General features: G+C 57.0%; 1 protein-coding gene across 3 annotated transcripts in view; it reads right to left on the bottom strand.

The window, feature by feature from the left end:
• The window catches only part of SPTBN5 (spectrin beta, non-erythrocytic 5), a 47,527-nt gene extending 36,396 nt beyond the window's left edge, over positions 1–11,131 (bottom strand). Inside the window, exons 1-10 of one of the 3 annotated variants that reach the window (XM_045059497.1) lie at positions 10,144–11,131; positions 9,737–9,904; positions 6,897–7,013; positions 4,699–4,856; positions 3,936–4,164; positions 2,489–3,126; positions 1,078–1,216; positions 745–977; positions 353–506; positions 60–260 (exon numbers count right to left, since the gene is read on the bottom strand). In XM_045059497.1, coding sequence (XP_044915432.1) covers positions 60–260; positions 353–506; positions 745–977; positions 1,078–1,216; positions 2,489–3,126; positions 3,936–4,164; positions 4,699–4,856; positions 6,897–7,013; positions 9,737–9,904; positions 10,144–10,254 — 2,148 coding nt within the window. In that variant the 5' untranslated portion in view covers positions 10,255–11,131. Of the gene's footprint in view, positions 1–59; positions 261–352; positions 507–744; positions 978–1,077; positions 1,217–2,488; positions 3,127–3,706; positions 3,862–3,935; positions 4,165–4,698; positions 4,857–6,896; positions 7,014–8,248; positions 9,208–9,736; positions 9,905–10,143 lie in introns of those variants that run through there. The other 2 variants (XM_045059498.1, XM_045059499.1) reach the window with 2 other exon arrangements.
• Positions 11,132–12,886: the final 1,755 nt, after the last annotated feature.

The raw sequence follows: 12,886 nt of genomic DNA, 5'->3' as shown, positions 1-12,886 counted from the left end.
GCTGGGCACGGGCCGACCCCACACGCCTGCCCGGCCCCCCGCATCCGTAGCCTAACTACCTCCTGGACGAGCATAGCCGCCTGCAGCCGAGCGCCCCGCCTGGCTGTGGAGGCCCGGAGCCGCTGCCACGCGCCCTGCAGTGCCTGGGCCCGCTCCCAGGGGTCTGGCCGCGTGGGGTGCCCGCGGGCTCCCAGGTCGCATCCCCTCCGCACGAGATCAGTGCACACGGCCTGGTGGTGGCGGAGCTCGGCTTCCAGGGCCTGGCAGGGTGCAGAGCTGGGTGAAGGGAAGGAAAGGGAAGGGAAGGGCAGGGCCAGGTGGGGACTGGGGCAGGGCCCAGGGTCACACGGACCTTGTGTTTCTGCAGGGCTGCTCTGATCTGGCTAAGGTCCCGGCCCAGGGCTTCATCCTCCACCAGCTGTTCGTGCTCCCTCAACCAGGTTTCCTCCTCCTCGCAGTTGTGCAGGAACTCTGCCTGCTGCAGGGTCTGCTCCAGCAAGGTGCGCCTGAGGGATGGCAAGGGGCACCAAAGGGACTGGGGAGGGGGCTCCCCACCAGGTGCAGACACTCCCCCTTAGATAGGAGTTTTCTTTTTCCTGGTAACTCAACAGGGGAACAGAAGACTTAGAGGTGAAGGTCAATGTGGAGGAAGTTGCCAAGTCAGCAGTATTTTAACCAGGGCAGGAGGTAAATTGGGTTCCAGAAAAGTTCTAGAGAAGGTAGGAGAGCTGGGTGAGCTCTTACCGGGCCCTTAGAAGAGACACCAGGCTCCCGTGAAGCTGGGCCAGTGCCTGGGCCTTGGCCTGCAGCACCTCCACAGTAGTACCCAGGGAGGAGTCCAGCTGTGAGGTCTGGAGGCCAAGATGGCGCACATGGGCCCCGTGGGCTGAGACCTGGGCCTCCAGCAGGTCATGCTTCTGCAGCAGCTCCACTGTCTCAGCCAGCTGCTGCCCACAGGCCGTGGAGCTGGCCAGCACCTGGCCAGGGATGGACAAGTGATCACTGCTGTCCCAGAGTGCTGGGTCATCACGAGTGTTGGTGCTGTGTCACCCAGGGGCCTGCTGGTCCAGGGCCCACCTGTAGCTCCTTGAGCTGGTTGGAGGCAGTCTCCACCTCCTGCAGCAGGCTCAGCACAACTTGCAGACCTGCCATCTGCTTCTTCTGCCCTTGGAGACGCCGAAGGAGTTGCTCCCAGCGCCCAGTGATCTCCAGTTGCCTGGAGGATGTGAAAATAGGGGGTGGGGTGGGGTCTTCACTGGGCTGGGATAGGGAAGCCACCTTGGGGTCTACACCTGGTGGGGGTGCTTGGCTGTCATGGAGGAGCCTGAGCCCAGTGACTGGGGGCTTGGAGCATTCTAGCCTATGGCTGTCGGGGCACTGTGTTCCTGCTTCTTAAACACAGGCAGAGAAGCTAGATGGAGGGTCTGTGTGGCTCAGGCCAACAGGGCCCCCAAACCTTTCCAGTCTCCATCTCTGATGATAGCAACTCCATCCTTCTAGGTGCCTGGGCTAAAGGGCTTGATAACTGAATTTCTCACACTCCGCATCTGATCTGTCTGTAAATCCTCTTGGATTCAAAATATATGCAAAATCCCACCATTTCTCATCACCTGCATTGCTTCTCTGGCCTAGATTATTGCAATAGCTGCATAAGTGGTCTTTGCTTCTGTCCCTTCAGTCTGTGCCTGACAAGGCATCCAGAACGATCGTTGTCGAACAGGAGTCAGATTGTGCCACTCCTTCATTCCAGCCCTCCTGTGTTGAATTCCCCATCCTTCTGTGAGTAAACCCCATCTTTACTGCGTCCTACAGATCCCAGCATGATCTCTACCCCCACCCTTTGCCCTTGTACCTCCTTGACCTCAACCACTACTTGTTCACTTTGACCAACAGCGGCCTCCATGCTATTTTCCAAACATGGCAGGCATGTGCCTTCCCTATGCCTGGTATAGTGTGTCCCCGTATCTCTACAGCTGGGCCCCTCTTCTGGTCTCTGCTTCTTCCTGGTCTTTGCTCAAAAGTCAATCTCCTCTGGCCACCTGATCTAACCCCCGCCACCCATGTTGGCACCTCATAATCCCCTATCTTGTTACCATTTTTTTTTAATCACTATTGCACGTACTATATATCTATTTTAATTCGTCTGTTTTCCTTAGTAGTGTGTAAGCTCTGTGAGGGGAGGCATTATGGTTTCTCCTCCTCACTACTAAATCTCCAGTGCCTAGAACTGAGCTTGGGACATAGTAGACAACAAATACTTGTTCAGTGAATGAGTTGATAAGAAGTATCTAGAAAGGGCAGTGCTTTACTAAAAATGGGGAATTGAGGGCGCTGGAACTTCAGGCATCAGTGGGAGTTAGATCTTTTAAAGAGAGCCCTGAACCTATAGATCAGACCTCTATGGCCAGGAATGGGCACAGGTAAACATAAGGATATGATAGGAAGGCCTTAGCCTGTTTTGAGGATGATTTCCGCACCCCAGGCTCACCTGCGGGCCACATCTGCCCAGCCATGGTGCTGCTCCTGCTGAAGGATGTCTGCGATCTCGGCCAGGGCCTGGAAGCGCCCCTCCTGGGGCAGGATGCTGGCCTCCAGCATGCCCAGTCTCTGGGCAGCTGCGTCCACTGTGGCCAGGCTGGCTGGTGGAGTGGCAGCTGTGGCCTTGTCCAACATTTGCTCTGTGTCTGTCAGAAAGTTCTCCCTGAGGGCTGCCTTGCGCTGGAAGCGCCGGGCCAGGGTTTCCAGCCGCTCTAGCTGTAGGATCCTCCGCAGCAGGGCTTGGCTTCTTGAGGCCTCTGCCCGCTCCAGGACTGCCCAGCGCTGGGACAGCTCTGCGGGGCCCAGGCCCTCGTGAGGCAGGAAGAGCCTGCGATTCTGGGCTCGGAGTGCCGTCTGCAGCCGGAAGAGCAGGGCCTCTGTGGCCCCTCGCTGCTGCAGCCGTGGTGGCTTCTCCTGGGTGCGGAAGAAGGCAAAGGCCACCAGTAGCTGGCGCATGGCAGGCAGGGAGTCTGGGAAATCCCGTGCCTCCAGCTGCACCTGCTTCTCCGCAATCCAGCGCAGCAGGTCGGCCACTAGCTGCTCGTACTGGGTCTGCAGCTCCTCTGTCTCCTGGAGCTGAAGCAGGATCTGGGGGAGGCACGGGAAGGCCTCGGGCAGCACCTCGGGGCAGGCCCTGGAACGGAGGTGCTCCCCTTTTGGATGCTCGGTGACTGCCAAGGTTGCCCAGGTGGGTGGAGGCTCTTTCCCCTAGCTGAGGTTGCACTAAAGTGGGGTCCTCCCAGCCCCCAGAGAATCAGGTTTGCCTGCATTGCACACTTAGACCCAGGAGTGTGGGGCATCCGCCCTGTTTTCCTCCATCTTATTTTACCCCATTTGGCCTCACTTCTGGGGAGTACTATTCTTTTTCTGAGCCACCTTTCCCTTTCCTGAGGCCCCCACATCCCTAAAACAGCTCAGAGCCCTTGGCCTGGATCTTCTCCCCCATGCCCAACCAAGACACCAACCCTGAGAACAGCCTCCCCAGGCTTCCATGCCTGCCGCCGTGCCCAGAGAGTAGGAGAGCCCCGAAAACATGGACTGCGCCCAGCACAGCTGCTTCTGTGCTTGTCCTTGCAGAGTCTGGCTCTCTGAGCCTTTCAATCTCATTAGGGGCTTAACAGCCTACGAGCAGGGGGAGAGGGGAGGGACTGGAGAGGATGGTGCTCACCTGGCTTTCTCTGTTTGCCAGGCACTGTGCTCACACTCCCAAGCACTCATAGCAGCCTTCTGTCACCCCAAGCATTATGGGCTCCAATGGACAGAGGACGCACGGTAAAGTTAGAGGACATGGCCAAGGCCACACAACTAGGAAGTGGCAGATGCAGGCTTTAAACCTAGGTCCGACTCCAGAGCCCATGTTCATCTCTCCTCGAGGCCACCTCTGCTCTTTCACCAACCTTAGCGAGTCTCCTCTGGACAGTCTGCTCGTGGTGCAGGCGGGAGAAGTGGTGGTAGTAGAGGGAGACGTAGGTCATGATGGAGCGTTCATCGGGCTGGAGAGCAGCCACGTCCTCGGGGTCCAGCAGCTGAGCAATGCCCAGCTCCTGCTCAGCTACGCGGAAAGCCAAGTCGAGGTTGTGTAGTGGGCGCTCGGAACGCAGGGAGCAGTAGTCAAGCAGGTCTGGCCTGAACAGAAAGCAGGCACAGCTCTTCACCAGAGAAATTTACTGCTTGGGTTTAAGTGGACTTGTTACAAAGGCAAGCAAGCTCCTATTGGCCACCCGGGTATTGGTTTCCCCTGCCGGTAACCTGAAACCCTAATGAAGGAATAGGGCACCTGTAGAGAGAGGAGGGCTAATTTCGCTCAGGGGCCTGGCTTATGGGTAGGGGGAGAAGCTCAAAAGGGCAGGTACTTGCGAGGGAGAGGACTGAGAATAGAGTCAGCGATGACACAGACATTGGAGAAAGGCAGGGGTCAAGGCAAACCTGGCCAATTCCATGAGATTTCCTAGGAAAGGGCGAGGGCCTTGGCCATCAGCCATCTCTACTCCCAGACCCAGGGTTCAGGGCCCAGAGGGATGTGGGAGATGAGCAGGTTGAGGACCCAAGCCCATTCTTGGTAGTTGGCTTGGTGGTGAAGACCTCCAGGAGGGAGGCTGAATCCGGCCTCAGGCCAGGTCGGGCTGGGAGGGTGCTGGGTCTGCTCTCCCTCACTCGCACCTGTGTGCATGGATAAGGGCACTGAAGCCGAGTCCGTCACTCCAGCTGCGGGAGAAGTCGGTGATGTTGACATTGGCATAGCAGGCCGTCTTCCGCTGGCACCAGACCAACAGAGCTTCCTTGGCAGACAGCAGGGCTGCGCTGGCTCCAAACTCCTCCTGGAAGGGCAGGCAGGGTGGTGGGTCAGCATGCGACAGCTGAGAAGGCAGCGGAGCCGGCAGGCCGCCGGAGAGGCGGGTCAGGCCTGGTTGTGATCCTTCTCCCCCACCCCCACCCCGCCCCGCCCCGCCCCGCCGCCTGGAGGCAGGTGCAGACTGCCCTCTATTCGGAACACCTGATTTTACTTGATTTCATTTGTGGTGGGCAGGGACTGGGGCTGAGAGAGAAAGCTTCTTCTTCCAAAGAAGTGTGTTTCTCGGCCCTTCTGATGGGTGGGGCATTGTGCTAACTGACCCTGGGTCCCAGGGAACTGAGGCTGGGGTTTGTTAGTCTGGCTCCAGGTCCCCTTGGGCTGCCTTCCCGCCAGGCCCTGGGCCCACGCACAGGGCTCTCCACCACTCGCACGCAGCCCTAGGAAGCCGGCACTATTTCCACTCTAGGGACGACATGAGGAGGTGCAGAGGAGTATTTAGGAAGCTCCCCAGCATCCCTCCACCGACAGGGCAGGGACTGGCCTGACCAGGAAAGGCTGGCAGCTCACCCGTCTACCGCCTCGATGCCTCACACGGCTGCTGAGGGCAGAGTCTGTGTTGCTTCTTCACGCTGGGCAAGGGCATCTTCACCGGGTTTCAATCCCCTCCCACCCTTCTTGTTCCTCCTCCTAAGAATTTCCTTTGTTCTGTACTCTCGGGTCCACCTGCCCCCACCCCTGCCCCACCCTCTCTCTTCTCAGTGCTTCTTTCCCACCTCCTTTCTCCCTTCTACTCCCCCTCCAGCCTCCATTCCTGCCTCAGTGGTACTCTCCTCCCCCCACTCCCTCCCTCACACCCCAAAGTTCCTTCCCTTCCCCTCCTCCCCCAACTCGTGCTTCCTTTCATTTGCTCCACTTCTCCACCAATTCCTATTTATAAACTCAAAATATCAAAGCAGGGCAGGCTGCATCTCCTCTCTTGCCCTTAGGGCCCCGGAGCTTGGGTGGGCAGCAGTGTAGGGTGAAGTGTCCAGGGCTAGAGCAGATGCCCTAAGCAGCTGGACTAGGCTGGCAGACACAAACTAGGAGAGGTTCTAGGGATGGGCATGGGAGGGAACAGAGTCAGCCTGGTCCAATTATGTCTGTTTTTCAGGGAGCAGAGCCTGAGCGGTCAGGGAGCAGGGTGACCGGTCAGGAGATGATGCACCTGCTGCCCCCCCAGGGAAAGGGCAGCTGGGGCACCTGGAGCTGGCTTGGGGGACCAAGGAGGAGAGGGTAGCTATGTGAAAGGGCTTGAGGCCAGCTAGAAATTCATCCATCCATTCAGTCATCACATAGGCCCTAGGCTCTGGAGACACAGCCAGGCAAATCTCCTGTTCTCCCGGGGCTCACAGTCAGATCATGGGCTTCAGGGGTCCTCCGGGATTTGAGCCAGATCTGTGGCTTCTTTTCATTCGGATTTCATCCTCTAGGTTGGCTTTTCTAACGCATTGGAATTGAGTCTTAGGTGGGGTTTTGGAAACCCCAATTGGAAAAGTTATGAAAATTGATAAATATAAGGACTTTATGTTTTTACTCTTTCCAATTCAGTCCTGAGAAAACAAAAGGTAGAACAGAGGAGGATAGGGGATGGTGTCTTTGGTCTTCAGGTGACTGGGGATTTGGAAACTTCTGGGATTGGGATGCCCTCCACATGTTTAATTTCTCCCAACAGCATATTAGAGGTGTAATGGAAGTTACAGGGTTTCGGTGCCAAGTAGGGAACAACCAGTCAGGAACTGGCACTGTTGTCACCAGGAAAGGCAGGCACTGGCAGTCACCTCAACCCCCTACTTGTGAATGGCTTGTCCCAGACTGAAGTTTGTGAACCTAGTTGTCACTTCAACATATTACAGTCTCTCTGACATTCTCAATCCTTTGCCCATGGTTGAAGAGTGGGTATTAATTGTGTGAATGCCAGGGTCTGCTGTGGGGACCCTAACAGTCAGGTGGAAAAGCTCTGTCCCCAGGGACCTGAGGGGAGGTGGGGACTGGGCTGGGTGGCTGGGCGTTGGGGGCTGGGACGTACCCTGTCCAGGCAGATTTGGGAAATCTGGAAACGCAGAATGATGACCCAGATGAGTCCCAGGATGAGTGTCTGGTCTCCATCCACGATGTTCTCTGGCCCAATGAGGGGTATTGGCACCTGTGGGCACAGTTGGCTGGGCTCAGCTGTGAAGCCCGTGTGCCAGAGGAGTCTCAGAGTAACCTAAAGTCCAGGGCCCCTGTTGCCAGATGGCAGGGTCCTGGAATCTGTCCTGCCCCAGGACGTCCCCAAGCGAGAAATAGGCGGGGCACAGGTGAGGCAGGTGAAGCTTTTCTAAATTGTTGCAGCTTTGGACTCAAGTCCTCCTGGGAAAAACCCCAGCCTGGTGAACTGGGCTGGACCACTGGGGTGGGGAACTCCCTGTGTGTGGTCTACAGGTAAACACGGGCCAAGATCAGTGGTTCAGCCATGGGGGCTGGAAATGAGGAGTCATAAATAGTCAATAAATGAACTCAATAGACCACAGCAGCTGTCTGCCTCCGCCTCTTGGGGCATCTTGGGATCTCCAGGGGGTGCTTGGGTCCTTGGTTCCCACTTCAATCTCAGCCCTCTTCATTAGTGTTTCATCTCCTGTTAAAACGGCAGATTCCCAGGCCCCACCGATTACTCTCTTGGGCCAGGGCCCAGGATTCTGCATTTGGACAAACACCTCGGGTTCTTCCCACGCACGAAAGTTGAAAACCTGCTGCCCTAGATCTTGCCACATGGACAGGGAGGAGGAGCAAATGAGGGGAGAAAGGAACAGAATAAACATCAAAGCTGCACGGGACCTGGGCCCCTTCACCTTCTGGATCCATCTTCCTCTCCTGGATCCCAGGGCTCCGAGGACTGTAGGATTCTTGCAGTTCTTGGGATTGTTAGCACAGGCCTTGGGGCCTTTGTACTGGCTGCCCCTGCTGTCTGAAAATATTCCCCCCAGTAGCCACATGGCTACTTCCCTCTCTTCTTCTAAGTCTTTATCAAACAGCACTTTTTCAATGGTACTTTCAATGGCCACCTTATTCAAAATCACAACCCAAGGACTAATTCCTCCCGCTCAAACACACATGGTTGGCCCCCTCACCCCGCTTGGGTGGGGATCTTGGTTTTGTTCCCTGGTGTCTCCCTAGCAGAGCGTCTGGCATATAGTGGGTAATGGATAAGTATGCATTAAATGGAGAAAGAAGAGGAGAGACTCCCATAAGACCTGGCGGGAAGCTGGCTTCGGCCAACCACCTGCCTGGTGGCTGAGGCTGCATCCCTGGGTACTCCCGTGGGTACACTTTGTCTGGTCTCTGAAGGGTCCACCCCATGCTCAGCCCTCTTCTGGCACGCCTGAGCCCTTCTGCGCTCACCTCAGCTTGGAGTTGGAGTTGGAGCATCTGGTCAGTGGGGTGTTGGAGTCTGCTCATACCAGCTTGTGAAGCCTGATCTTCCCGCTTGGTGTTTGCTGATACCCCGCCGGTAGCTTGGAATCAGCCGTGGTGGGGGTATCAATGCCACAGAAACCGGCAAGTGCTACAAACGAGGGCTTTTATTCCCTCTGCCCCGAGAGCTGATTGTTAAACATTTACCGGCGCCCAGTGACCTGGGTTAAAATCAGTTGTCTTCCCTGAAACTGCAGACCCCTTGCAGTCGGGTCTGGGTTTTGCTGATTGTGGTCCCCAGAGCCTGGCATGGAGTGTCCAGCAAATGACAAGGTCTCCAGAAATGAGTGCACCCCACATCCTGCTACTCATCAACCCTGTGTTGGGGTAACAGTATGTACAGTGGAGGCAAGCTGTCACCTTCACAGACTATGCATCAGTGACCTGCTATGTATCAAAGCTCGGGGGGAGCTGCAGAGCCTCTGATGAGGGCCATGGGGCTCCTACTCTTCCCACGTACCTGGAGGGGAGGGGGCTGGTTCACAAGCTATTGTCCCTGGGGCCAGAAAGAGCATGGCATTCTGTGACTGTCAGCTGTCTGCTCCTCCCTGTGCTTGGGGACCGCAGTGCCCCTGTTATTTGCTTTGGTTTCTTACCTCCCTGGCCTCTCTCCAGCATGCCAGGCTCCCAGGGGCTATGACTTCCAACCCAGGACTTAAGTGACACTCAGGTTCAGCCCAGCCAGTTCGAGCTCAGTGGCTTGCAGCCTCCAGGAACAGCCACCTCATGGGTTCAGTCCCCGAGGCCAGGAGCCCTATGGGCTTCCCAACCTGGTTCTCAGTATAAATGACTCTTGTCCAGCCCCCGACACTGGCCATGAGGGTCCTTCCATGTCCCTGGAGCTTTTGCCTCCTTTTAGTGACTATTTCTTTGGGCTCTTTCTTTCACGAGACTCTGCCTCCCTCCTGTTTGCTGTGGTCCCTCGTTGCTAAGTGACCCAGCTTCTCTAAGGAAGACCTGCACCCTCTGCTGCCTGGCTCAGTTTCCAGGGTTCTTCTCCTGTGTTCTACCCTCAGCCTGCCTCCCCCAACCCCGCATCCAGGATCTGCTGGCCCACTTACCACGGGTCTTGCCTGGTAAATTTCCTTATTGAGGAAAGGAGAAGTTAGAAGTACACGGAATCTGCCTGCTGAGAATTCTCTGATTCCCTCGTTTCAGTCAACAGCATATTTCAGTCCCGCCCACGGGGATGAAGGCTGTTTCTGCTCCCACCGGTTTGGGGCCTTCTAAACTGGGAGTACTGTTCAAGGAAGGGCTTTGCTTTCTGCATCTCTGTATCCTAGCTGCTATTCCCGGATTCAGGCTCCAGATCTTCTGCTCTGCCCTGGCCAGCCCAGGAAAGAAGATCTGGTAGGCCAACCTGTCCCTGCTGCCCACCCCAGCACCTGGCCCAGAAGCCCCCTCCCCGGTGCCCACCTTGGCCCTGAGGAAAGCCAGAGCTCGGCTGCTGTTCTCCAGGAAGTGTACTCGCATGCGGCCCCGGCTGGGGGGTGGCAGGGCCTCCCCCGAGATGAGTTCCAGCAGCCGCAGTAGGTGGGTGCCATCGGCCAGCTCTGTGTACAGGTTCTGGATCTTGATGCCCACCTGGGAGGGGTGGGGAAGAGGCACAGGGTCAGCCCCCCTCACCTGTCTGGCCTATCCCAGGACCTGGGAGGTACAGCCCAGAGGGTCTTCCTTAAGGAAGGAGCACCGGACTCTTCTGTGTTTTGGGGTCTGCGAGACGTCTCAGCCAGATGACCTCACAGTGGGCCCCCAGAGGCCACTGACCAGGGAGCTGGGGGGACAGCAGAGGACGGCTGTGGGACACACCCAGCTACACTCACCCGACCATGCTGGAAGATGTTGTTGATCCAGTTGGTGAAAGTCTTCTCCTGCATCCGCATGTGCTGTGCCTGGAGCTTGCGAATGTGGCTCATCTCATACGCGGAGTCCATGGTCGGACAGGGCTGGGAGCACTACCGTGGGGCTCTGTGGCTGGTCCCCTGCTTCAGGCACCCCGTAGCCCCAAGGAGCTGCTGGGGACTGTGGGGCTGACCAGCCCTGGGGCCTGCAGCCTTATGGGGACAAGAGGCCACTGGATATTTCTCTGAGCTGGAGATGTTGAGGGGCATGGAGGTTGGAGGAGGAGTGTGAACTGTCCCCACATCTGATGGTGGGGGGGTTGCAACTTGGGGCCCAGCCAGGTAAGGTTCTGGGGCTCCCAGCTGGTGCCCTGCACTTGAGTGCCTCTGAGCCCTTTGCCCCACCCCACTTTTCAGATTCTTGGGACCACAGGGACGGGCTGCTGCCCCTTGGGATGAAAAGCACAGGTAGAAAGGAAACAGGAAACCGCTCACCTTGGTGTTGTCTGTGCCTGGAAGGAGACCCTACTGGACGGATGGAAATGGCAGATAGCAGGGGCTGTGTGGGGAGGGAGAGAACCACAGGAGAGGCCAAGGCTGGAGCTGGGGCCACGCCATGGCCCTCCTCTTGAGCGAGTGGGGCAGGGGTGACGGCACACAGCCGGCATTGTCCTCCCACCTGCCAGAGGGCATGGCCCAGACTGGGAGGGGGTGGCTCAGGAATGCTCCAGACTGTTGCTCCAGGATCTCCTCCTTCATCCTCCTCCCACCTCAGATGCCCCCAATGTCAGGTGGGGGTCCTGGCTGTCAAGATGCAGAGGCCCATGGGATGGGCCTCAAGTTGGCTCTGGGTGGGAGTGCCGTGGGGGTGTTACAGTCCAGGTAAAAGGCATCCAAATGGCAGAGCCTCTGGTCAGAAGCTTCTGCACCCACAGTCTGGGACTGCCCTTCTGCATCCCTGCAGGGCCTCTTTGTGAGCACCCACAGGGGTGGGATGGGAGGGATGCTGGGCCATAGCCCTCCCATCCTGTCCAGGGGAATGCCACCATAGATGGAGGAGAGTCCTTGGACTCTGGGCTTGGCTTTCCAAGCCCTGACCTGGCCCAGGGCCGAATGGTGGGTGCTCCCTCATGCCCAGGGGCCACTTTCTGAAGTGAGCTCTCCTCTTGGGAAGGAATAACTTGGAGCTGCAAAGGCTGTGGAAATAACAGTCTTCTCCAAAGCCAGAGACACAGTGTTCACTCTTTGGAGCTTCACGGTGAGGCCCCCAGCACCTGTGCTTCCACAGAACTGGCTAAGTCTCATGGCTCGTGGCTCAGGGCACGAGCTGTGGAGGCGGGGGGAGCCTGCAGGCAACTCTCTTTCCTTCCCTGAGCAATCTTGAACTGCATGCCAGAGAGTTCTAATTTGAGTGGCTTCACAGAATGTCTGGCTAAACTTGGGGTAATAGTCACTGGTCTGGGGTGGGTGTCTGTAGGTTCATCCAGCAGCCCAGGAGACTCTGAGAAGAGGCTCAGGCCACTGTCCCTGACAGCCAAGGACAATGAGAGGAGCAGCATGGCAGCCTGCCCTTGACAGTTGAGCAGGACAAAGCACCCTGGAACCTCAGGCCCATGGCTGGGAGTGAGAGACATGGTGCTCTTGGGGGAGGGGTGGGCAGCTCCCCTGCATCTGGGAGGAGCTTCCTCCTCTACTGCCCTCCCCCTGTGAGGTCCCTCCTGCCACTGGCTGGCATCCTGATGTTGGCATGAGCCCGGGCTTCTTCCTCGCTCATAGCCCCAGATCCATTCAGTCCTCTGTGGGGGTTGCTCCATGCTCCCCAAGAGCTCCAGGGTCTACCCTCCTGCCCTGTCTTGCACTGCCCCTGCAGGGCCCCATCACCGTCCCCTGACTCATCATTCTGCCTGCACATCAGCCTATGCACCGCCCTCCCCCGCCTCCCCCCCCCGCCTCCCCTCCCCCCCCCCCCCCCGCCCCCGTTTACCTCCCAGAACTCAGCCTTGCTCATACCCATGAAGACTCCCCATTGCCCGAACAGGACCAAAGCTTGCCTGCCCACATCTGGGCTTCAGCTGCTCTTTCAGCTTAGAACGTCCCTTCTGTTTTCATTGTCCACATTCTCCTGTCCTATCAGCCCCAGTTAAAATCCTGTTTCTTCTAGCAGGTTCTCTGCCACCCGCCCCCTCCTTCGCAGCTTGTTTCTCCTCCTATGGAGACCCTTGGCCTGGGGCATCTTGTATGATGTGACCACCAGAGGGCAGGCTGGAGCGCATGATGCTTTGCACACAGAGCTCAATAGAGGTGGTTGTATTCGGTTGTTGAGTGGTGCTGGGGAACTGCGTTTCTTCCTCCTGAGCTCGAATGCGGCTAATCCACTGTGCGTGCAGCAAGCATGGGCTCCTCTTTTGCTGTAACTGATTGCAGCCCTTGCTGAAATGAGAATCCCTTGTTAGTACATAGTTTTGCATTATTCATGTTGCAAATAACTAAAATCTCAAGTCAAATGTAAACAGTATAAAAGGAATGTATTGGCCCAGAGGTCTGAAATGTCGACAGGAGGAGGACTTTAGGTGAGGAGTTTATTTTTTATTTTCTTACATTCATTTATTTTGGGAGAGAGAGAGAGAGTGCAAGAGAGTGCAGGGAGGAGCTGAGAGAAAGGGAGAGAGAGAGAGAGAGAATCCCAAGCAGTTTCCGTGCTGATAGCTCAGGGCCCAGCTCGGGG

Source organism: Felis catus, chromosome B3 (assembly GCF_018350175.1).
Source record: "Felis catus isolate Fca126 chromosome B3, F.catus_Fca126_mat1.0, whole genome shotgun sequence".
Lineage (NCBI taxonomy): Eukaryota > Metazoa > Chordata > Mammalia > Carnivora > Felidae > Felis > Felis catus.
The sequence above is the reverse complement of the archived record's forward strand: the minus strand, read 5'-3'. Positions and strand labels throughout refer to the sequence as shown.